General features: G+C 37.8%; 5 protein-coding genes and 2 long non-coding RNA genes across 17 annotated transcripts in view; 3 read left to right on the top strand and 4 right to left on the bottom strand.

The window, feature by feature from the left end:
• The first annotated feature begins 120 nt into the window (after positions 1-120).
• LOC124336331 (collagen alpha-2(IX) chain-like) lies at positions 121-2,161 on the top strand. Of its 3 annotated transcripts, XM_046790101.1 has the most exons (5): positions 121-901; positions 973-1,218; positions 1,294-1,498; positions 1,560-1,691; positions 1,800-2,161. In XM_046790101.1, the coding sequence occupies exons 2-5, from the start codon at positions 973-975 to the stop codon at positions 2,096-2,098; spliced, it is 882 nt and encodes a 293-aa protein (XP_046646057.1). In that variant the 5' UTR covers positions 121-901; the 3' UTR covers positions 2,099-2,161. The 3 variants fall into 3 exon arrangements, with proteins under 3 accessions (XP_046646057.1, XP_046646056.1, XP_046646054.1); XM_046790100.1 differs by having other exon boundaries at positions 1,294-1,497; positions 1,568-2,161; XM_046790098.1 differs by having other exon boundaries at positions 1,560-2,161.
• A 91-nt stretch (positions 2,162-2,252) lies between these two features.
• LOC124336291 (blood vessel epicardial substance-like) lies at positions 2,253-3,949 on the bottom strand. The gene is made up of 5 exons (XM_046790042.1): positions 3,449-3,949; positions 3,212-3,369; positions 3,037-3,139; positions 2,733-2,970; positions 2,253-2,652 (listed from the first exon to the last, which is right to left on the bottom strand). Exons 1-5 carry the CDS (start codon positions 3,947-3,949, stop codon positions 2,534-2,536), a joined length of 1,119 nt encoding a protein of 372 aa, XP_046645998.1. The 3' UTR covers positions 2,253-2,533.
• Positions 3,898-5,154, top strand: LOC124336610. The gene is made up of 3 exons (XR_006917118.1): positions 3,898-4,020; positions 4,339-4,581; positions 4,650-5,154. It is a non-coding gene; the product is annotated as an uncharacterized LOC124336610 (long non-coding RNA).
• Positions 5,155-7,515: 2,361 nt separating this feature from the next.
• Positions 7,516-21,378, bottom strand: part of LOC124336550 — a 53,976-nt gene continuing 40,113 nt past the window's right edge. Inside the window, exon 5 of the mRNA XM_046790399.1 lies at positions 7,516-7,702. The gene's annotated coding sequence lies outside the window, so the exon portion shown is untranslated. The remainder of the gene's footprint in view (positions 7,703-21,378) is intronic.
• On the bottom strand, positions 7,716-9,196 carry LOC124336314. Its single transcript, XM_046790071.1, has 4 exons — positions 8,915-9,196; positions 8,722-8,805; positions 8,312-8,651; positions 7,716-8,236 (listed from the first exon to the last, which is right to left on the bottom strand). Exons 1-4 carry the CDS (start codon positions 9,041-9,043, stop codon positions 7,737-7,739), a joined length of 1,053 nt encoding a protein of 350 aa, XP_046646027.1. The 5' UTR covers positions 9,044-9,196; the 3' UTR covers positions 7,716-7,736.
• On the top strand, positions 8,942-16,858 carry LOC124336557. Of its 9 annotated transcripts, none has more exons than XR_006917032.1 (8): positions 8,942-9,014; positions 13,978-14,352; positions 14,451-14,825; positions 14,914-14,979; positions 15,066-15,166; positions 15,628-15,707; positions 15,774-15,894; positions 16,314-16,858. It is a non-coding gene; the product is annotated as an uncharacterized LOC124336557 (long non-coding RNA). The 9 variants fall into 9 exon arrangements; XR_006917031.1 differs by adding an exon at positions 15,474-15,527 and having other exon boundaries at positions 14,914-15,166; XR_006917037.1 differs by having other exon boundaries at positions 14,451-14,834.
• Positions 10,669-12,784, bottom strand: LOC124336173. The gene is made up of 7 exons (XM_046789872.1): positions 12,628-12,784; positions 12,433-12,525; positions 12,042-12,363; positions 11,820-11,974; positions 11,556-11,760; positions 11,243-11,494; positions 10,669-11,177 (listed from the first exon to the last, which is right to left on the bottom strand). The coding sequence occupies exons 1-7, from the start codon at positions 12,754-12,756 to the stop codon at positions 10,696-10,698; spliced, it is 1,638 nt and encodes a 545-aa protein (XP_046645828.1). The 5' UTR covers positions 12,757-12,784; the 3' UTR covers positions 10,669-10,695.

Here is a 21,378-nt window from a genome sequence, read left to right as displayed (position 1 = left end):
AACATCAAATTTGTCGAGTTGACAAACGAATAATGAAGGTAAAAATAACCCTCTCAAACGTCAATCGAAAAGTCTCATTAAAAAAAAGTAAACTAAGTTAAAAGCCAAGCAAGCATACCGGGAAATTCCCATTTGAGCTTTAGTTCAAATCATTATTTATACATCTGATTTTCTATTGATTTCTTTTTACATAAAGCACATTGAGTCAATACGTATACACATACATCTTAAAATCATCTGCAACGTTGACGATGATTCATAGTCGAATAGAAATAATTTATTGTACTTTTAGTTGAATATTGTTCATGTTAATTTTAGCTCATCGCAGGAGATGCAGCCATGTGAGATGTTTGAAATTTACGCCTCACAGACCACTTTTGGCTTTTAAAATACCTTTTTTGTTCTTTTTTGGCGACATTTTCATTCAAGGGATAGTTTCTGATGTTCTTTTTATGAAGTACGAGAAGGTTTAGTAATTGAAGCACTTGTCTTTGGTTCAAAAAGTACGAAACGTATGTTAGTTTTAATTATCAAAGGAAATCTGAACATGGGATTTGGGAAACTAAATTTAGATTTTTTATGAAAAGAGTGGTCCTCTTACGTTTTGTTAAAGACTGTTATATCAAAGTACTTAATGCCGAGGATTTATTTCCGGGGTCTGTTTTTTATTACAAGGGACATACACTGTACGCAGCAAGTGGAACGGATGTCAAAGACATTTCAAGCCTGATGCTGTAGTACAGAGATAGTGTCGAACAGCGGCCGTTCACTTTGAATCGGACTCAAATGAAATTTTAAAAATGTGATAGTATATAAGAAACCTCATTCCTGCTTCAGACCATTTTGTTTTTCACTTCTCGTCGCGCTCAAACGGCGTCTCATCAGAAACCTCTACAGCAAGGTATGTTTGATTGAAAAAATTGGTTATATTTGAAATAAATTCTTACGATCTTTTATACCAATTGCACGTAGATGAAATGCGCTCTGCTCTTGGTAACATCCGCTTCACTGATTTTCTCCCAGCAACCGCAATCGGATCAATACGCAAAAGCCAGCAGATTACTTTGGACGTCACCTTATTACTCGCCACTGCCCGTTTCCCAAAACCACAACTATAACCAAGGCGTCAACCACAAAAATAAGGGAGATAATGACCAGCAGAGTTCCTATTATTTTACGCCCAATAAGGCCATCTCCAGCATGCCTACTCAATCACAGGTAAATTCGATTTAGCATTTCCAATCTGAATACGTTTTTCATATTGAATCGGATGTTTGTAACGGTATCATTTAGGTTTACTGTGGCGATTCTCCTACTTCTGATTTGTTTGATCTCGCATATCACTTGCTGAAAAATCTATTTAAACAAACAAAATGTGAATACAAAAACGAAGAAGAATTGCTGGAATTTCGGCGAAATTATGATTCAGAGTTCCGCTTCTTTGGATTGAAAGCGAATGCGCTTTTTGGATTGCTGTCAGCTGTGAGAGGACCACCGGGTATGTAGTGAATAATATAATATCCACCCATTCAAAGTTCACGATATCTTCTTTTCTCTAGGACCACCCGGCCCACCCGGCCCACCAGGTCCTACTGGTTCAACAGGTGATTCTACATCCACAAGTGCTTGCACAACTTGCCCACCTGGTCCGACTGGCCCAAGTGGTGCGGACGGTCCTACCGGCGCGTCAGGTGTAGACGGTGTTAACGGTGCAAACGGTGCTGATGGCATTCCTGGATCAGATGGTGTACCCGGTGTGCCCGGTGTACCCGGTGCAGACGGTGCAGATGGCGCGTCAGGATTAGATGGTGTACCAGGTGTAAACGGTGCGGACGGACCTCCAGGACTAGACGGCTTGAATGGTGCAGCAGGAGAACCTGGTTTACCTGGAGAACCCGGTATACCCGGGACAAATGGTACAGACGGTTCGTCTAGTTCTAGCAGCTGTAGCTGCCCTCCTGGTCCTCCCGGCCCCCCTGGCCCACCTGGAGCGGCATCAGTAATTCGTCGCCGTCCTCGACTCATCAATCACAAGGGCCAAGAAAAGGAAGGAAAAGGTGAGACCATAAACGATCCTCAGACGAAAAGAATAAGCTAAGCCATTTCCGACTATCATGCATGATTGACTGTTAAGATTTGTATTTGGTAACAAACTCCATTTCTAAACATACTTACTTGAAATTAAGATATGCGTGCTTGAGTGTACCAATTTTTCTTTCGTGTAAATGCACATGTTGAAAATGATATACGTGTTGAAGAAATACTCGTGTATTCTTAGAAATAAGAATTTCAATTAAAAATTGTTTCCCAATTATGGAACATGTTCATTTTAAGTCATTATCCATCCAGCTAGGATCATCTTGATATGAAATCTTGAATTCTATGAGAACCTTGAGTCAGATAAATTCGTCGGAATTTTTGATTAAGTAAGTATTACTATTAAGATTAACTACGATTTTTTTGTTTTTAAATCTCTGTTACATGGTAATACTTGAAGATGTACACATCAGTGCTGTGAGGTAGTAACTATGTGTTAACGGGAGAATTGCCTTTTATTGTTTAATGAATACGTAACGTTCTTGGTAACAGTCTCATTTAATAGTGACAGTTGTTCCAGTGCCTGCTGATCACGCTTTGCCGTGTTCTCTTTTCCTTCAAACAAGGCATCGTTAACAACCGCAATTAAGTAGAAAGTGTCAGGAGAAAGAGACCAGATTTTCTTTTTAACTTACCCGAGGGTTTGCCATTTGGCGATTTCTCATTTTCGATAGTCGATCCATTCAGTTCACTAAACCCTTTGGCTTTCACTATGTTCGTATTGCGGCTTGTCTCGCTGAGCTTATGAACAACGTCTCGCCCAAGGATCTGATTGAAAACAGATTGCAAGAAAAGATCCTTGTGAAGGATCGCTTGCAACTTATCACGGTGCCAGAGCAAGACTCGCGATTCCTCACAAGCTTGAATGCTCTCCTATTAAATGAAACAAATTCACATCATACATTCTAATCCATTTAGCAGGAAAACTATTCATTATACTTGATAGATATGGTCGCATGAATCGTCAAACCAGTCCGGTGAGTCCAGGAATTGCATTGGAGAGAGAACGTAAAGTGTTTTTCCTCTTTCAATGACCAACATGCTGAAAGAAAGTAACATAATTTTATTTACTAGTTGTTATTCTGTTATTTGCGTTAACCAATTCTGATTATACATTCCAGATAGTAAAAGCGAAAGGGTCTCTACTGCTGTTTCTTGCTCGACGGCAAAATATTCGCCTCGTTTGATTGGGCGGATGGACATGACACATTTCGCCACTTTATTGAATTGCTGCTTTGACACTTTCAGTGGCTTGAAAAGGTTTCTGTACACCTGGGAATTGAATGGGAGCAACAATATTGATCAAAAGGTGAGCCCCCATAGTATTATCTAATTTACGTTTAATACGTACCTGTTCCACTTGTTCATCCAAGGCCACAGGTCGCAATGAAATAATGAGGACGACGGCATGGACTGCGTTGATAGCAAAGAAAAGAGCGTTCCAGAGAAAAGTGTCGAAAGCGCAAATAATAATCCATCCCCAAATGGACAAGAAAGCCGAGCCGATGGCCAGTGTTAGACGCAGGTAGATGAGCCCATAAAGTCCCGCGGGAGCCAGGTAAGACAGGAAGAGGAAACTGTTGGCTAGCTGGAAATAGACGTGATTGATGGGTAGCCATTCCAGGCAACCTGTATTGAAATAAGGCCAAACGGCACTCCAGTCCATCGCTTTCAGTCCATCATCCGTTGCTGGAGGAAATTCATCGATCACCTCAGATTCGTTGCTGGCGGAAGTCGACTGATCTGTCCAAGAGTTCCTGGCGCCAACATCGACGATCACAAATGCTGACGATACAACCAACAGAATAAAAAATTGACTAGGCTTACACAACTGAAGAAACAACAGCCACATTTTTGTTTTCACGACGAAACAAGGTGAATATCACAGAAACAGAAGGACCGAACCAGCTTGTAATTCAGCCGGTAAGAAATAAAGTGGCACGGGTTATAGAACGTGTCTTATATAGCCGATGCAAGATGACAGGAGAAAGTGTATTGGAGAGATTTTGCCTGGAACATGGGCTGTATAGAATTGTGTATTGGGGACAGTCGTCCAATCGCAGACTTATTAAATTTTTCTTTCTTTTCCCTTTCATTTTCCATCATGCACACTTTCCCTCGCACACTTTCCCGTCGTAATTTATTATTAGATCTTTTCCCTTTTTCCCAATTTGATAGACTATACCGTAGAGTACAACCGTAGGCTTTAACAAACTTGCAATAAAAATTTGAATTTCTTAGGTGGAAAAACATATTGGCAACGAGCAGTGCCCTCAACTTTCTCCCGTGAGCCGTGACTACACCTAACCGCCATAAGATTCAAAATTACGAATTTATTTATGTTTTAGGCAGAACATACAGCGAAGATAAAAGGATTTTGAATTTTTTAAATTTGCATACGCAGTTAGTGGCCGACATTTTAAGGTATTTAGTGACTCACAGGCGGCCTGTAACATTGCTCTGTCTTTCGTGCATGCATATTCGGTAATTGGAAATTTCGCATCCTAAAGTCAGCTTTACTTCTTAAATAATGAACTTGAAATGAATTATAGGTACTATCCGGAATTCACCTGGAAGGCTGGAACCTTTAGTGCTGAATGTCAACAACAACAATAGTGCTCACGCTAGTACGATATCATTAGGTAATCAATAGTCCTGTACTTTTTAAGTTTTTAGGCCATCGACTTATTTCAGTTTTTGGCTTGGGCAATTTCTTCATGGCGCTAGTTGTATACGGCTTCCGGTTAGCACATTCCCGCCACCAGACTGATTCCTCTTGGACTTGGTCACCACGTCGTGGAAGCAGAGGTGAAAATAGGGGAAAATAATAAACTTGTCTTCGGGGTTGGGGAAGTAACGAGGAAGAAGTGGGGTCGGAGAGGGTTATATTTTATTGAATACTGATGTGGTAGTAGATGGTGATAAACCTTTTTATTATCCCATACACATCCACTTATGCAACCATACTTCAAAATGAAAAATGCCCTTATTAACCTATAACTGAACATTAATCCACCTATCAATCCATTCCTCCAATACCATATTGTTATATAACTAATGGATGTATACATGATTAAAATTTAAAAAATTAATATGTGTATCAAACCATGTCCTTTTTAACTGTGGAAAAGAAACATAATTATTAATTCACTTCACAGAGCGTCCGGTTCAAGACGATTTTTCTTCTGTACGAGTTTATAACAATTCTTCCCCCACCGCTGCGGCAATGAGACAACAAGCGATGGATTAGTTTTGCGCAAATCTGCGTCAGTAAAGTTACAAATGTTTCTAATTCAAACACTCCTGTCGAATTTTGCATCTAGTCTACTGGTGCAAACCAAATAGCGATCTTATGTGTTTGGTAGTTAAGAAGATGGTTGTTAAAAAAACAAACAATGGTGAGTTTTTTGGCTAAGCTCAGAACACCCCATTGTTGGTGTTTTAAACAACCACGGTTTTAATTTGCCAAGTGAGTCACTTTGATACATCTCACTCACTCACAGTATTTAATTCAAAATTGTTAAAAGTCAATTTCAAATTTTACGTTGGCAAAAATGGAGAAAGAAAAGAAAGTCTATTTACATTGAAATTGGCATCGCCGCTTCTTCTCACAAATGTTCGTCTGCAGTGCAAAATCAAAATTGAAAGTCGTCAGACGTCAGTCGTCAAGTCTCGTCAAGTTAGGAAGTAGTTAATTAGGGCGCAGACTTAACTCTGTGGGTCTGTCAACTCAGTTCACAGTGTTGTGGCAGTTGTTCAAAAACCATTTCATTGTTGGATTATAGTGAGATTGAGATTGTAGAGATTGACGTCGACGTAATCAGAGAAAGTTATCCTGGCAATAGTCTTGGCACTTGGCAAGATGAAGAAAACACGTCACCGACACATTGAAGGACAATATCAATCGGAATTCATCAAAGTGGAGGCAACAGGTAAGAACTTTTTATTATATGATGCGAATTGTCGACGAGTGCACATGTTCCAATAGTGGATGCATTAGCAATAATTTAATTAACCAACACGACCTGATTGAAATTGTAATTGTATTTTATCATCTCGTTTTGAAGCTATTCTTTGTCGTCATTTTCATACCGATCGAATAGTGAAACGCATTTATTAAAGATAAATGAGATATGTAGTAAGCGTTTTATTCTCGTGTTGATTTGATTTAATTTCGAGCTGCGATGCAAATTGAGAAATTTTGATTTCTTGGGTTTTCACGTCTCCTGCCCATATTTTTAAAGATAGAAAAGCGATTTTTCTGGACGATTGCACAATTGAAATGTGAATTCATCAGTAAAAAAAATTAATTGGAAATTCCATTCCGTAAGTGAATTAGAGACGAATGAATTTTCTCTCATACCAAGTCCACCCTCAATATTGTAAATTTGGCAATCAAATTTGGTTTTCACCCCTTCACGAATTGGAGTCGAACGAATTTTCTCCCCTTCCCTTATTTTTCTCATCCTGCGACCGTGAGAAGGAAATAATTTAAATTTAATTTAATTTAATAAAATTGAAATAGTGAAAAACGTTTTTAAAGATAAACGAGATGTGTAGTTGCATCGTTTTCGTGTTAATTCCAAGAGAAATTAAAAAATAAAAATAAAAATAATTTTTACATCTGTCAATCAAAATTAGTTTTTCACGTTCCCTGTCCTTGATTTTAGAGATAGAAAAGCCATTTTTTCTGGACGAGTGCACAACTGAAATGTTAATTCTTCTGTGAAAAAATTATTTGAAAATTCCAATCCGTTATCGAATTAGAAGCGAATGAATTTTCTCCCAAGTTTCTAGTCCTGTATTTAGTAAATCTAGCAGTCAAAATTGGTTTTTAGTTTGTAACGTCTAGAGTTTTTCAGATAGAAACTTGAAACTTGGCGTGTGCATTGAAAATGTTTAGTTGCATCGACTGTTAAATTTTCGTCAAGAAATTCCCACTCCTTCACGAGTTGGAGATCGAATTTCCTCCCCTTCCCTATTTTTTCTCATATTGCGACCGTGAGAAGGAAACCAATCAAAAATCAAAATTTAATTTAATTAAATTAAAATAATTAAATATTTTTTGATAAATAAGATGTTTAGACGCCTAGACACGCTAGACGCATCGTTTTCCTGTTAATTACAAGCAACATTTTTAAATTAAAAATAAAATTAATGTTTATATCTGGCAATCAAAAAGAGTTTTTCACGTCCCCTGCCCTTGATTTTAGATATAGGCACGTGATTTTTGGTGGACGAGTGCACAACTTCATTTGAATTCATCAGTAAAAAAATTATTTGAAAATTCTGACCCGTAGTTGAATTAGAGGCGAATGAATTTTATCCTTTTTCAAGGCCTTCCGTTTTTTGTCAATCTGGCAATCAAAATTGTTTTTTTGTTTGTAACGTTAGTTTTTAGTTAGTTTCGATAGAAACTTGAAACTTGGTTTGTGTATTCATTTATTCAATAAGTGTATTTGCACATACAGTTCGATTTCTGTCAAGAAATGCTCGCCCCTTAATGAATAAAAATTGAACGAATTTGCTTCCCTCCCTCCCCAAAATTTCGTTTCGACGTTAAACAAAAATGTTCGGGTCGAAAATGTTTCGTGTCGCCGATGATTTTGGATGTTAGTTAGTTAGTTGTTAGTTGAACCTCAAAGGGAGGCCAAAATTTCCTCCTCCAGCATGAAACCCGTAAAATGGGTAAAGTGGTAATATAATTGATGTGAATCTTGGTATTCATACAAAAACGAGGATGAACCATCAAAATATTCAATCCCCACCCAGACTTGATCGCCCTTTTTCAAGTTCAGCGTCGACTGGAGGGTCAACGGACTAGATTGAGAAACGGGGCCCTTATCCTCTCGAACTTGACTCGTCCCGATTAGATCCCCGTTCAAATAAAGATAAGAATTAAACCAAGCCGAAGATGAAGAAGAATCAAGACGCGCCGTTCCCGCGAAAGAGAAAAAATAAATTCCCGGTCGCGGTGCCGTGAATTTCCCCGTGGTCATATCCATGGCATTTCCTTCGTTCACCCGAGCCAAATTGAACGTAATCGGAGTGTTTTCTGTGTTAAAATCAGATTCTCTTTGCACGTAGAAATTGACGGGCGCCGATTTGACGTCGGCGTATCCGATCCATTTCTCAAAACCTTTGCGTTAATGAAAGAATTAAATAATAGATAATAGTTGCAACTGATTAGTTGGTGAGAATCTAAAACGTTTACCCGCATCGCTAGGGAGTTTAGTGAAATCGCAGTAAACGGATTCCATTTTCGCCGATCCCATGACTAAATAAAATCCGCTCCAAATGTGGCCAATCATCTTGAGATCCCCGCACGAAGACGGCAGTCCGTTGATGGCAACTGCTGATAGATTATTGTTAATTGAAACAGAATCAAAGTCGTTTGCTGCTGTTGTGCGTTCATTTTTATCTCGTAAAAGGGAAGTTAAAAGCGAATCTTGTTGTTCAACTTTGGCCTCCAGTTTTTCAATTTTGACTTCCAGTTGGACATTTTTGGCCTCTAACTGAGTTACTTTCAATGCCAAATCTTGTCTTAGTTCATTCTGTCATAGAAAAGTAAAAGTGTTTTATCTAAACTGTAACTCTGAATTAAATGAAACAGTAAGGACTTACATTTAGTTCGAATTTCGCCTCCAGTTGTGTCATTTTTTCCTGCTGTTCAATCGCTGTCGATTCAAAGAGTTGTTTCATTTGAATCTATTGGCGATAAATGGAATAACATTACAATAAGACTTAAAAATTACAAATTGAATTGGACGGTTGGCAACAGAAGTCTCGCGCGAAACAGAAATTTAAATTTTCTTACGTAATTTTCCTTTAATTGTACGAATTTTTCGTCCATGGAAAAGGCAGCGCCAGTCGAACTCGACGTCCAGCAGATGAAAACCAACAGCAAAACAACTTGGGTGAGTGAAACTACAGAAATATGTGCCATTCTTTAGTTAGTCGTAATTATAGTGAGACTGTGTTTTCCAACTCGACGTGCGTTTCAATTTATATAGTTCGACTCGTTGTTGCGTTTGACTAAAGGTTAGTGAAAAATCGAGATAAACGAGTTTTTGTGTTTGCTTATAATCCCTGTCGAAAGCAGATAAGTTTTCGATTAGAATTTTTTAATGTCAGTCTCATGGTCTGATATTATTTGTTTTCTACGTGGCTATGGACAATCTACCGTTTATTGAAGCGGGAATTACCCTGCGGACTGGTCGAACGAGGAAAAGAAAAGACAAATAAAACCAAAAATTGACTCGAATGCACTGAAATTAATTTAGGGCATATAAAAAATAAAATATGTCGTACATTTTGATTAGGACAAAAGTTGCAATAAATCATTTCCATCTTCTTCTATTTTTTGGCAGAAAAGATTTTTTCAGTTTATGTCCCATTCGCTCCAGGTCTGCACACGAGGTTGGCATTCGACCAATGTCAATTAATTCACTCCTTTGAGTTTCAACTCTTCTTCAATTTCATTCGTTCGGGCAGTTGATTTCGAATTCTTCGTTCAGTTTTGCGTGTTCCATAATTTTGACGCCGACAGTTCGGCGGTCGTGTAACTGACGCTGTGATTCTGGAACGATTGAGAATCACGAAATTTTGCCAAATTGATTACAATCAGTGGCACGTTTTTATTGTTTTATTGTTTGGGCACGAATTTATCTCCGTCCCTTATTGGTCTTCACGTGGTCTCTAGTTTCTTATAATAATTTGTCCACTTCTACCGTCGAAATTTTGACCTGGCTGGAACTATTATCGGAATCGTTTGCCATATTACCTGACCACTGTGTCATTTTTCTTCAATTCTAAATCGGCTAGAAATTCGCATTCAAATAAATCGATGCAGATGTTTTGTGACATTTACAGAATTTCACCTTTGGTGGTTTCCCCTATTTTAAAAATTACAGGCAATTTTGCTGTCCGAAGTTTTTCTTTGGGATCGGATTACTTATACGTACGAGTTGCCCGACAGATAGTAGGACCGTGGTAGGACTTATAGATAGGACTTTCTTTGCATAATCAAAACTAGATGGCGTTTAGTCGTTTTTTTTATTACTTCTCAATTTACGACTTGCGTTTGTGTTGCAGCCTTGCAGGCAAATAAATTTAAAATGTAATTTTTTTTGTAAAACTGCAAACTGGCAATCAAAATGAGTTTTTCAAGTCCCCCGCTCTTATTTTTAAAAATTAGATACATCGGTTTATATTCAGCCATGCACACTTGCACAGCTATAATGCGCTTATAACCGTGAAAATATTTTTGAAAAATTCCTATCCGTGAGTGAATCAGACGCGAAGGAACTTTCTCCTATTTCAAGTCCGCCCTTCATTTTGTAAATTTGGCAATTAAATTCGTTTTTTTACCTGTCGCTCTACATTTTCGGAGATAGAAAATTGGTTTTTGTATTCAGAAAGTCTAGATGCATGTATAGTCAAATTTTAGAAAAGAAATAGCCATCCCGTGAGATGAATAAAAATTAAATGAATTATCTCCCCTTAAAATTCCCTTCTCCAAAATTCCGTGTCGACAGTAATTTAAAATATTTCGTGCCGCCAATGATTTTGCGCATTTTGGATGTTGAACCCGAAACCTCAAAGGGACGCCACAATTTCCTCCTCCAACATGAAACCCATGAAATGGGTGTAGTGGTATAAATTGTTGTCATACAAATACGAGGATGAACCATCAGAATATTCAATCGTCACCCAAAGTTGATCGCCTTTTTTCAAGTTCAGCGTCGACTGTTGGGTCAACGAACTAGATAGATCAACGGGGGCGTTACCCTCATAAACATCACTCACCCCGATTCGATTCCCGTTCAAATAAAGAGAAGAATAAAAATAAACAGCAGATGAAGAATAAAGTTTCGCCGTTCCCGCGAAAGAGAAAAAATAAATTCCCGGTCGCGGTGCCGTGAATTTCCCCGTGGTCAAATTCATGGCATTTCCCTCGTTCACCCGCGCCAACTCGAACGGAATCGGAGTTGACGTTTTGTTAAATGAAGAATTTCTCTGGGCGTAGAAATGGACAGGCGCCGATTTAACGTCGACATATCCAATCCATTTCTGGAAAACTTTTCATCAATTATAGAATTAGATAATTGCAACTGAATAATTCGTGAGAATCTAAAACGTTTACCCGCATCGTCAGTGGGTTTAGTGAAATCGCAGTAAACAGATTCCATTTTCACTGGTCCCATGACGGAATAAAATCCGTTCAGGGTGTGACCAATCAACCACAAATCTTTGCACGACTTTGGCAGTCCAGTCAAAGTCACTAATCCGGTGCACACGAGTCGGCCAAGGGTGTGGACGCCGGATGAAGTTTCCAGTTGAGTTCGTCCGAAATTCAAACGAGTGACGGGCAGAACATTTTTGTCGGTAATGACACCTGCAAACGAAATTTATTTTATTCATTTTTATTCTGTACAAACGTGGGAACCGTAACTCACCGTCGTCAACTAATTGAATTGGTGAAATCGTGTCACAGTTGCATTTCACTGCTGAATCGACACAGTTTCCATCAATTCCGCACTGGCAGGTGTGAACTCCGTCCGTGTTACTTCCGGTCCAAAAGTATTGCGCATTTTCTTCTCTGTCGTTCCACCAACTGTAGGCGACGCCATTTAACTCGAACGGGGCGTAATAGCAATCGTACTAATAAAAGGATTAAGAATTATAAACGATAAGAATTAAACTGATCAACTGAAACTGACTCTAATCGACTGATGGCATTCAGTGGATAATTCCATCAAAGTTTTTAGTTGTCCCATTGACGAATTGTAGTTGATGGAGCGTGAATAGCACCCGGCATCGGCGCAGTGTCCCACATTTAAAGAAGATTCACTATCGTGTAGAATTGAGGTCGATCCTGTTTTAATGGAAAGATGATAAATCAATAAGATAATTTTCTTTAATTGAAAATTTAAGTATTTCACCTGATGTCATATCGCAGTAAACGTAAATTGGGTTATCGCCCAAACCTTGTCCGTCCGGATCGATCCAGTGCATTCCGGATGAAAGTGAAGGATCGGCCGCACGAAGTTCTCTGCATGTCCTTGGAATTCCGCTCCTTCCAGTTGATTGAATTAAAATTTCTTTATTAACTGGAAATAATTTTGAATCAGTGGAAACCGGAAGTTCAGCCGGTTCCAATAAGGAAGTTAATCTTCTTTCTTGATCCTGAATTTTGACTTCCAATTGGACATTTTTGGCCTCTAATTGAATTACTTTCAATGCCAAATCTTGTCTTAGTTCATTCTGTCATAGAAAAGGCAAAAGTGTTTACCCACAGTGAAACTCTGAATTAAACTAAACAGTAGAACTTACATTTAGTTCGAGTTGCGCCTCCAGTACAGTCACTTTTGCCTGCTGTTCAATCGCTGTCGATTCCAAACTTGTCACGACTTGTTTCACTTGAATCTATTGGCAAATGAAATAACATTACAATAAGAGCAGAATTGAATCGGATGATCGACAACTGAAGCATCAGCACGTGAAAAGGAAATTAAAATTAATTCTCACATAATTTTCCTTCAGTTGTAGGAATTCTTCCTCCAAGGAAAAGGCAGCGCCAGTCGAACTCGGCGTCCAGAAGATGAAAACCAACAACAAAACAACTTGGGTGAGTGAAACTACAGAAAAATGCGCCATTCTTTTGTTATAGATGAAACTGCGTTTTCCAACTGGACGTGCGTTTCAACTTATACAGTAGTTGGATCCTTTGTTGCATGTAACTGAAAGGTTACACTTGATAAATTGAGATAAACCATAAACGGGTTATTACTTTTTATGTTTATATAATCCCTGTAAATAAGAAGAAGTTTTCGATTAGAATTTTTAAATGTCAGTCTCATGGTCTGATATTATTTGTTTTCTACGTGGCTATAGACAATCTAATGTTTACTGAAGCGGGGATAACCTTGCGGACATGGTCAAACAGGGAAAAAAGTTGATATCAATTGTTGACTCAAATATCTCGCGTTTTTTACGTTTTATAATCGTATTCCAAAAAAGAGAACTGACAATTACTGTAGGTGAAGGAAAGTTTAAATTTAATTGAAGTGAAATTGTCGATTGACGAGTGCTGCTCCCATCGTGATTCGCATTAACAATCGTTTAATTAAGTTTTAATTATCTTAATTAAAAGTAAAATTAAAACTCGTCGTACCATTTTGATTGGCAATTAAGTTGCAGTAAATCATTTCCATCTTCTTCGACCCATTCGAATTATGTTTTTCTGCTTGTGCGAATAAAGTCCAGCGTCGTGCAGAAACAGAAATGTTATCTGATATTCCCGGCTTCCCGCCTAGGTTTTATTTTTTAAAAATAATACCAAAAAAAATAAAATAAGCAGAGAGATTATAGAGAAATCTCGTCCGCCCTGCTATTCACATTGGAATGAGTTTGGTAAACTGAAAACCAACCGCTTATGCGCACAATTCGTCGGTCTATTAAGAAACGGTCCACAGCATTTGCGATTCTAGACTCTACCGCTACACAGTCGGTTAATAATAAATGGCAAATTTCTTTTTTTTTAAATATTATGCCATAAATCCTCGTGCACACAACCATGTTAACGCGGCATGTTGCCTACTTGCCTATAGAATCTTATCTTTGGCTGTCCCAAACCCGTGTTGTATGAACTACCAGCACTTTCTTGCCCGAACTACATACTTTTCAATTTTAATACTAGATGGCACATACGAGATGTGTCATGTTTGGCTTTAAAATTGTTGAGATGTTTCGTTTTTTTACAATTAAAGTTAAACGATAAATTGCTGGTTAAATTCAATGGTATTTTTACCATTTTCGGGGGTGTCTCTTAATAAATGATTGGGTAATCTTCCTAATTTTTCTAATCTCTTTGAAAAGGGCTTGGAAGAGTGTACACAAAACTGTAAATGGAGAAGGACACTTGCCGAAAATGTGACAACACCAACACCGTCTAGTTCGATAACACTTGAATTTCTACATTCGATTCTTTCTGATGCCTTTCGATTCTTTTTTTCGGCAATTCTTTCTGATGCCCATGTAACAGCTTTTGGTCCACTCACTCCATCGTTGATGATTAAGACATTGGCGCAAAGTGAAAATCGTAAAAATATGTAGGCGAATCCAAGCTGAAAAATATTTACTTTGCACCGACTGTTATACAGTCATGCGTGAAAGCAGCGGAGTTGAGAGTTGAGTCGTTCCATCTGAGGAATGGAAAAGCAGATTAAACAAGTTGGAGATCTTTAACACTAGGTGAGCCTGGAAAAAAAGCATTAATTGGATATGCATGATATTATAAGATTCTTTTAACTTGTGATAAATTTCCCGTTCATTTCCGTTTAAACTTATAGGATCAGCAGTACCCGGGGTTTCGAAAGTCGGCTGGCGGTTGGATGGGGCAATGTCCCCGTCCAATCGAAAGCAAAGATAGTCGTTCCGCTCAGTCGTTCATTTGGGACAAACAAGAGGACATCTGGCGTCCAGATTTATCTTCAGTTGTTGGGCGCAGGCTAGGTAGCCGTTTAGCCCCTACCTTCTTCATAGTTCTTTTTTTGAAGCGTTGCTTCGAGAGTAGGCCTAATAAGGGACGCCATTATCCTTCGATTGGGGTTTCGATTCGATGTTAGCTGTATATTTGTTGGCAGATTGATTGTTTAGAATTTGTGAATTGTGATGTCTAACAGTTGGATCGGGTTGGCGGACGGTGGGTGCTTGCAACTATTTTGGTAATCTTGGTATATTATTCTTGGTGTAATAGAAGATTCGATTTCACGTGGAGTTACCCGAGTGTTAAATTTAATTTTTTATTCATAGACGAATCTTGAAGCTTAAGATTTTGAAACCGTGCTGTCCACCACGTCGTCTACGTCCAGAAGATGAGTAACATTATACATACAATGTTCTGAAAGGTCGATTAAACTGATGAAATTTAGGATAGTATTGAGATTTTTTTTGTTTGATTGCAGGCACCTTCAGTATATGGAGCTTCACTCATCCTATCATGTAGTCTGCATCTCATTTACCTTTGCTGTTAAAGTCAACATGTACCCTAATTGAAGGCAGGAAGGTGACAATCTTTTCAAATTTAAAAAATAAAAATATGTTTAGTTGGAAGTAAAGCGTTAGAAGTTTTCAGGGAAAGCTTTGTCACTATTGTTTAGTTTTAACATTTTGGGATTTCATCAAGTAAACTCTTCGTCTCTCTCTGTCCTTCTATCATAGGTATTTACTTATGGGTTGTGTAATGGAAATTGGCTGGAAAAGCCAGATGGTTACTGAAAGAGTATCATTTCCCTGTTGAGTACTCCAAAGTTCGATGAATTTGTAATTAAATCTCAAATGAGTTCAAGTTTAAATTTTTTTTTTGTTAAAAGGGAACAGATAATGTTGCTGTAAAGTATTTGGGTCTCTATTTGAAGCAATATAATGTAGGTATAATATGTGTTCTTGGCATAATTGATTCGATTAAATTCTATTGCATGTGCAGTGAAGTGGTCTGAAAGTGTTGAAATTTCATTTTATTTGTAGACGAATTTTGATGCTGAAAGACTTGGAATCCATGCTGTCGACCACGTCGAGAAGCTGAGTAACATTCTGCTTTTACAATGGTAAAATTAACAATTAAACTGATTGAAACACATGTGGATCATAACATTTGTAATGTTGGATTGCAGGCACCTCTTAATGAAAGAAACTTGAGCCATCCAATCTAGGGCTTCCATCAAATCGTGCAGGCTGCATGGAAGTCGCATTTATCTTTGTTGTGAACATCATGCACACATACACTATTTGAAGGTGACAATCTTATCCAGTTACAGATTTTATAATTACAATGTGATTAAGCTTTGCATACATCGGTTAGTTTTAATATTTTGGGATTTTGTCAAGTCAGCAGCTATTTCCTTCAGGTTGTGTACTGTTATGGATTATTTAAAGGGGAGTTTGTTGTATGCAAGAAAGGCAGATTCTGAAAGAAGTTTTGTTTATTTGTTCTACTGTAGAGTATTCTTTAAAGTTTAAATGCATTTGTATTTAAATCTTAAATGAGTTGTCTAGTTTCATGTATATTTGTTAATTTAAGTTTCCTCAATAGGTATAAGATAATGTTGCCAAATAATGTTAGGGTTGAATATTTGAAGTGATATGTAGCATATTTTTTAAATTTCATATAGCATTTCCAATGATGCTGAAGATTAATTTTACTTGGGTTATAGGTTCATGTTTACGTAGCAGTGGTGTTGCTGTCCAATGTGGTGTGTTGTTGCAGCCTATGGTGGTGAAAGATATCTGCATCAAGTTGCTGTTCCTTGTGCATCCGAGGTGCTGCTTTTGTGCTACAGAAGTGACATCCAATATTGTGTTTAATTGCTATTTGTGTCTTCGCAGTTTACCTTTATATATTGAGAAGGAACAAAAAAAAATAGTAATATGAGGAGGCTTATGTCAAACAAATAATAAACATGTCCAGGATGGGGGAATGTGGAGGAAGTTGGGGTGGGGTATTTGGTTATGACTTACTAAGAGAAGTGAGATATATTTTTAATGAAAATGCAGTACTTGGTGATAAAATCTGTTGTTAACCTTTTCCTTCCCGTCAACCTATACCTTCCACTTACACATCCATTCCTCAAACCCCATTAGCACCAACATTAAATCCCACATCCATTTCTAAAACCCCACAATCTCCAACATCAAATTTACACAATTGTTGTATATCTATAATCATAAAAATAAATAAAACCCATTGTATAAAGTTGTGTAACTATAATTATTAATAAACACATGCAAAATAAACAATTCATTAAACAGAGCGTCCGGTTCAAGAAAATTTTTTTTGTGCGAGGCTTTTTAGAAAGCAGTCCGCCACCCATTTTGACAAACAGTGATAGTTTGTTTTCACGAAAATTGCGTCAGACGGTTGAAAAATTTCTAGTTAAAAAATCTCATGTAGAAATTAGCATCTGGTCTACTGGTGCAAATTGCGATTCTTTAAGCTTGATTAATTTAGGTGATGTGTTAAAAGCTATTGTGGGTAGCTAAAAAATTGAACTAATCCACTTTTTCTGAATATTTTGGTTTTAGATCACTTTGTTGATTTTAGATTTTCTTGTGATCGTTCTTCAAAATATTCTGAAAAAGCGAATCAGTTCAATTTTTTAGCTATCCACAATAGCTTTTAACACATCACCTAAATTAATCATGCTTAAAGAATCGCAATTTGCACCAGTAGACTAGATGCTAATTTCTACATGAGATTGTTGAACTAGAAATTTTTCAACCGTCTGACGCAATTTCCGTGAAAACAAACTATCACTTTTTGTCAAATTGGGTGGCGGATTGCTTGCTAAAACTCGCACATGCAGTGTCGGCGTAGATCCAGGGAGATTACCTGGAAATGGAAGAGGAGAGAAGAGTGCGAGGCAAGTTTTACTGGGGAGCGATTAGTCATACTAGGCTTCCGGGTTAGACTCATGACCCTCAGATCATGCGCCTTCCAAGTCCCCGTTCGACCAGAGCCCTCCCCTCCTCCTGGTTTCACAGCGGGTGAGTGACCACCGGCGGGCGTTGGTTAGTGGTTAGTTAGGGAAACGGGGCCACAGAAAAGAAGGGAGCCCAGATTATGCACTTGTAAGTTAACTAACAACTACACAATTTATCAATCTTAAATTCCAGCAATAATCTCTCGTCGGTTTCCCCCAATGGATAAAGTCCACGATAAGCAGCAAAGGATTGTCCTGTAATCAGAATGAACATTTACTTGGATGGTAATAAGATTCAAACAAGATTGTAGCCACAAGAAGACATACCTCAAATTAAGAGGGCTGTTGTAAGCAAGTGAACACTGAGATTAAAGGGTAGCAGCCAACCTGTTAGCAACCAATGGACCTTGCTGACCGTATAGTCCTTGTCTTTTTCTTGAAAGAACATCCAGATAGCCTACTTCAACGAAAAACGGTAGACAATTCCGACTCAGTCATCGCTGAGCTGTCGTCTCTATCGTCAGGTCCAATGGATTCAATAATCCATATTGAATAGGGGCGCATGATTACCTATTTATGAGAATGGATGTTACTTAATAAAACAACAAATTTAAAGGAAGAAGGAAACGACACATAGCAATACCCCAAGTTAAGAGCGGGACCGAAGTCTAAGAAGTAAGAAGGAAATTCGAAGTAGCAGCCAACGGGTTGGCAAACACCGATCGGTCGACCGTGTTATTACCATTACTTTTTCTTGAACAGAAAATCAGATGGTCCCCGTTCAGTATATCAAGCATAATCTAAATAAAAGTAAACAAAAAGTAATCAAAACTGCAATAAAATAGAATCTTGGTTGTTGCCATTTTCTTCTCTGATAAATGCCACAAACTGTTTTCATCTACACATTTAGACAAGAACTAAAATAGCAGCACCTCTGTTTGCTGTTTGGAAGTTTCTGCACGTTTTTTTTATGAGAATGGAGTATAACACTACCTCATTAACACTATCATCAACTGCTTCAGAAGTACCAAGAGGAACCTATAAAGTAAAAAATATTAAATCACCTAGTTTATAATTTATTGCCATCAATTTGCTTGATGTGGTAAAAAAATATCATTTATCATTCTTACCTATTGCACTCATTCCCAACTTTTGCTGTAAAGCTGATTTTCTGCAGCTGAAGTTGTGAAAACTGGGAAGGGACTTGTAGTGAAAACTGATAATTTCCACGATCCATAAATACAATCTGACAGGACAACAAAACACATGATCATCTAGGAATAGTAAAATATAGAGATGTGTGTAATAATACACTATAATAATTAGTCTACAGTTGCAGACTTTCTAACATATCAATTTAAGATATTTGGTCTGTAAAAACCGGTAAAAACAAAGACACTGGAACAGACGAGCAGAAGCAAACACAAAACAAATCTTAAACATTCATAACTTCATAAACATACAACTATGGTGATCAGTCTACAATTATGGACTTGCCTCGGAATCAAATTATGGTTGAATGTTGTTAGTAAAAACAGGGTATGCTCCGCGAGATGTTATGCTGGTTTGCTGAGCCACTGTGAAAGACTTCATCGACAAAACAGTAATTTTAAAAGGCATCTTTTTACCTCTGATGAAATCACCAGTATGTATCGGTAAATGTGAAAAAAATGGCTTTATTTTATATATACTGATTTAGGCAATAAGCACAATACGTCTTGACGCTTGACAGCAACAAAAACACAAGACGCCATTGTAGAAGTAAAAAACGACTAAACGCCATCTAGTTTTGAATTTTCAAAGCAAGTAGTAGTCCTATCGGTCGTGCAACTCGAAAGCAATCCGATCCCGAAAAAAATTTCGGACAGCAAAAGTGCAAAACTGCCGGTTTTTATAATAGGGGAAACCACCAAAGGTGGAGTTTTGTAAATGTCGAGTAAACATCTGCATCAATTTGTTTGTATGAGGATATTTAGTAGTTTTAAATTCAAAGAAAAATGAAACATTGCTGGTCAGGGAAAATGGCAAGCGATTCCGATAATAGTTCCAGCCAGGTCAAAATTGTGACGGTAGATGTGGAAAAAATTATTACAAGAAAGACTACGAGATGTTCAAAGGGACCGAGATAAATTCGTGCCCAAACAATAACATAAATAATAAAAACGTGCAAAAAAGTGTCGTCAATTTGGTTAAAATTCGTGATTCTTAATCGTTCCAGGATCGCCTATGTGTCGGTGCCAATAAAAATTATGGAACACGCAGAATTGAACGAAGAAATTCGAATTCAACAGTCCGATCGATTGAATTAGTTTAAACTCAAACAAGTGAATTAGCGAATTAGTTGACAATGGTAATTTTCCAACCTCGTGTGAAAATCTGCAATGAACGGGACATAAATTGAGCGGATTCTTTTCTGTCTTCGATCGATAAGAATTTACTTCAACTTTTACCTTTGAATCAAAATAAACAACATGTTTTATTTTCTAGTCGTTGGCGAGTATTTTAAAATAACAACTAACTGTTAACTTAATTAAATACAAAATAACACACTATTCATTGTTATCAATGCACGGAGGAAACTTTAATTCGCGGTTTATCTTCGTGAGTGTCAGGCGAGGTGGGATCGGCTAAAGGATCAGACGATGAAGTCAAACTTAAGTCAGAAAAAGAAACGATGCAACTATCAGTTTCCATGACCACAAAATTCCCATCTGTAAATTTTAAATTTACGAAATAACATGAAAATTTATTGATATAACAATGATTTGTATAGTAATTGAATTTATTTTGGTTTAATTTTTACTACCTTTTAAATAGAACTCGAATCTTTCGGTGTGCTTCGGTGAAGAGCATGCAGCTGAAGACGTGACGGTATGAACTGAAGGTGAAATGTAACACAAAGTTTTGTGATGCGTCATTCTTAACAGAAACTATTTCTTTTCTAGCTGTCTCGTTCGTGCATAGCATAGTCTTATCACGGCCATCCGGTTTCGCCTGAGGAAAATTAAACCTTCCGGCAAAAAACCGAGCCCACATACACACTGATCAACCCACCCACTTCATGTCCAGGAGTACTGTGTACTGCCAAAGGTAAACGTACTATGTTAGCCTTGCAAACAACTAAAAACCACAAATAAAATTGTCGGTGCCATTAATTTATATTAGGCTATTTTTTTATAAATAAGTTAGGTTAGGCTATTGCAGCAAACATTTGCAGTTAAAAAACAAATTACTGAAATCTCTTCAATTATCTGGTCATTAGAAATTGGGGCAGCTGATTGGTGACGTCCGAGGCAGATCCGGCGACGGAATTATTATGCAGACGGCAATCAACTTTACATGGACACCTTCTAACGCCGACTCCGACTGGTCAGCTGGTTCCAAGTGAAGAATAATATAAGTGTCTGTCTAACTTTATTTCGCTTTTTAGATGAGTTAACTTACGGTATTCGCAACTACATACGATGAATCTGGGAAAATCCTCCGTAGGTCGAGAAATCGACAAAGCATTTTGGCTGTAGGGGGAAGTACCTTGACCTACAATTGTGTTAAAACGGGAAACGTTGACATTGAATTCAGGTAATGAAGTATAAAGAATTTAACGTTTATTGCATTACTTCTGCTATTTTTTTTCAATCTAAATTGAACTTTTACCGTTTTGAGTCGAAAAGTCATTCCAACCGTTTGACGGCCCGACGGGTACCGTTATGGGTCACGCATTCTTTCCGAGGAGTGATGGGGTGGAAACATTGAAATAACCACTGTGCGGGTATGACAGGCTGTTGATTTCGCCAAATAA

The sequence above is a fragment of the Daphnia pulicaria genome, chromosome 4, assembly GCF_021234035.1.
Source record: "Daphnia pulicaria isolate SC F1-1A chromosome 4, SC_F0-13Bv2, whole genome shotgun sequence".
Taxonomy (NCBI): domain Eukaryota; kingdom Metazoa; phylum Arthropoda; class Branchiopoda; order Diplostraca; family Daphniidae; genus Daphnia; species Daphnia pulicaria.
The sequence above is the reverse complement of the archived record's forward strand: the minus strand, read 5'-3'. Positions and strand labels throughout refer to the sequence as shown.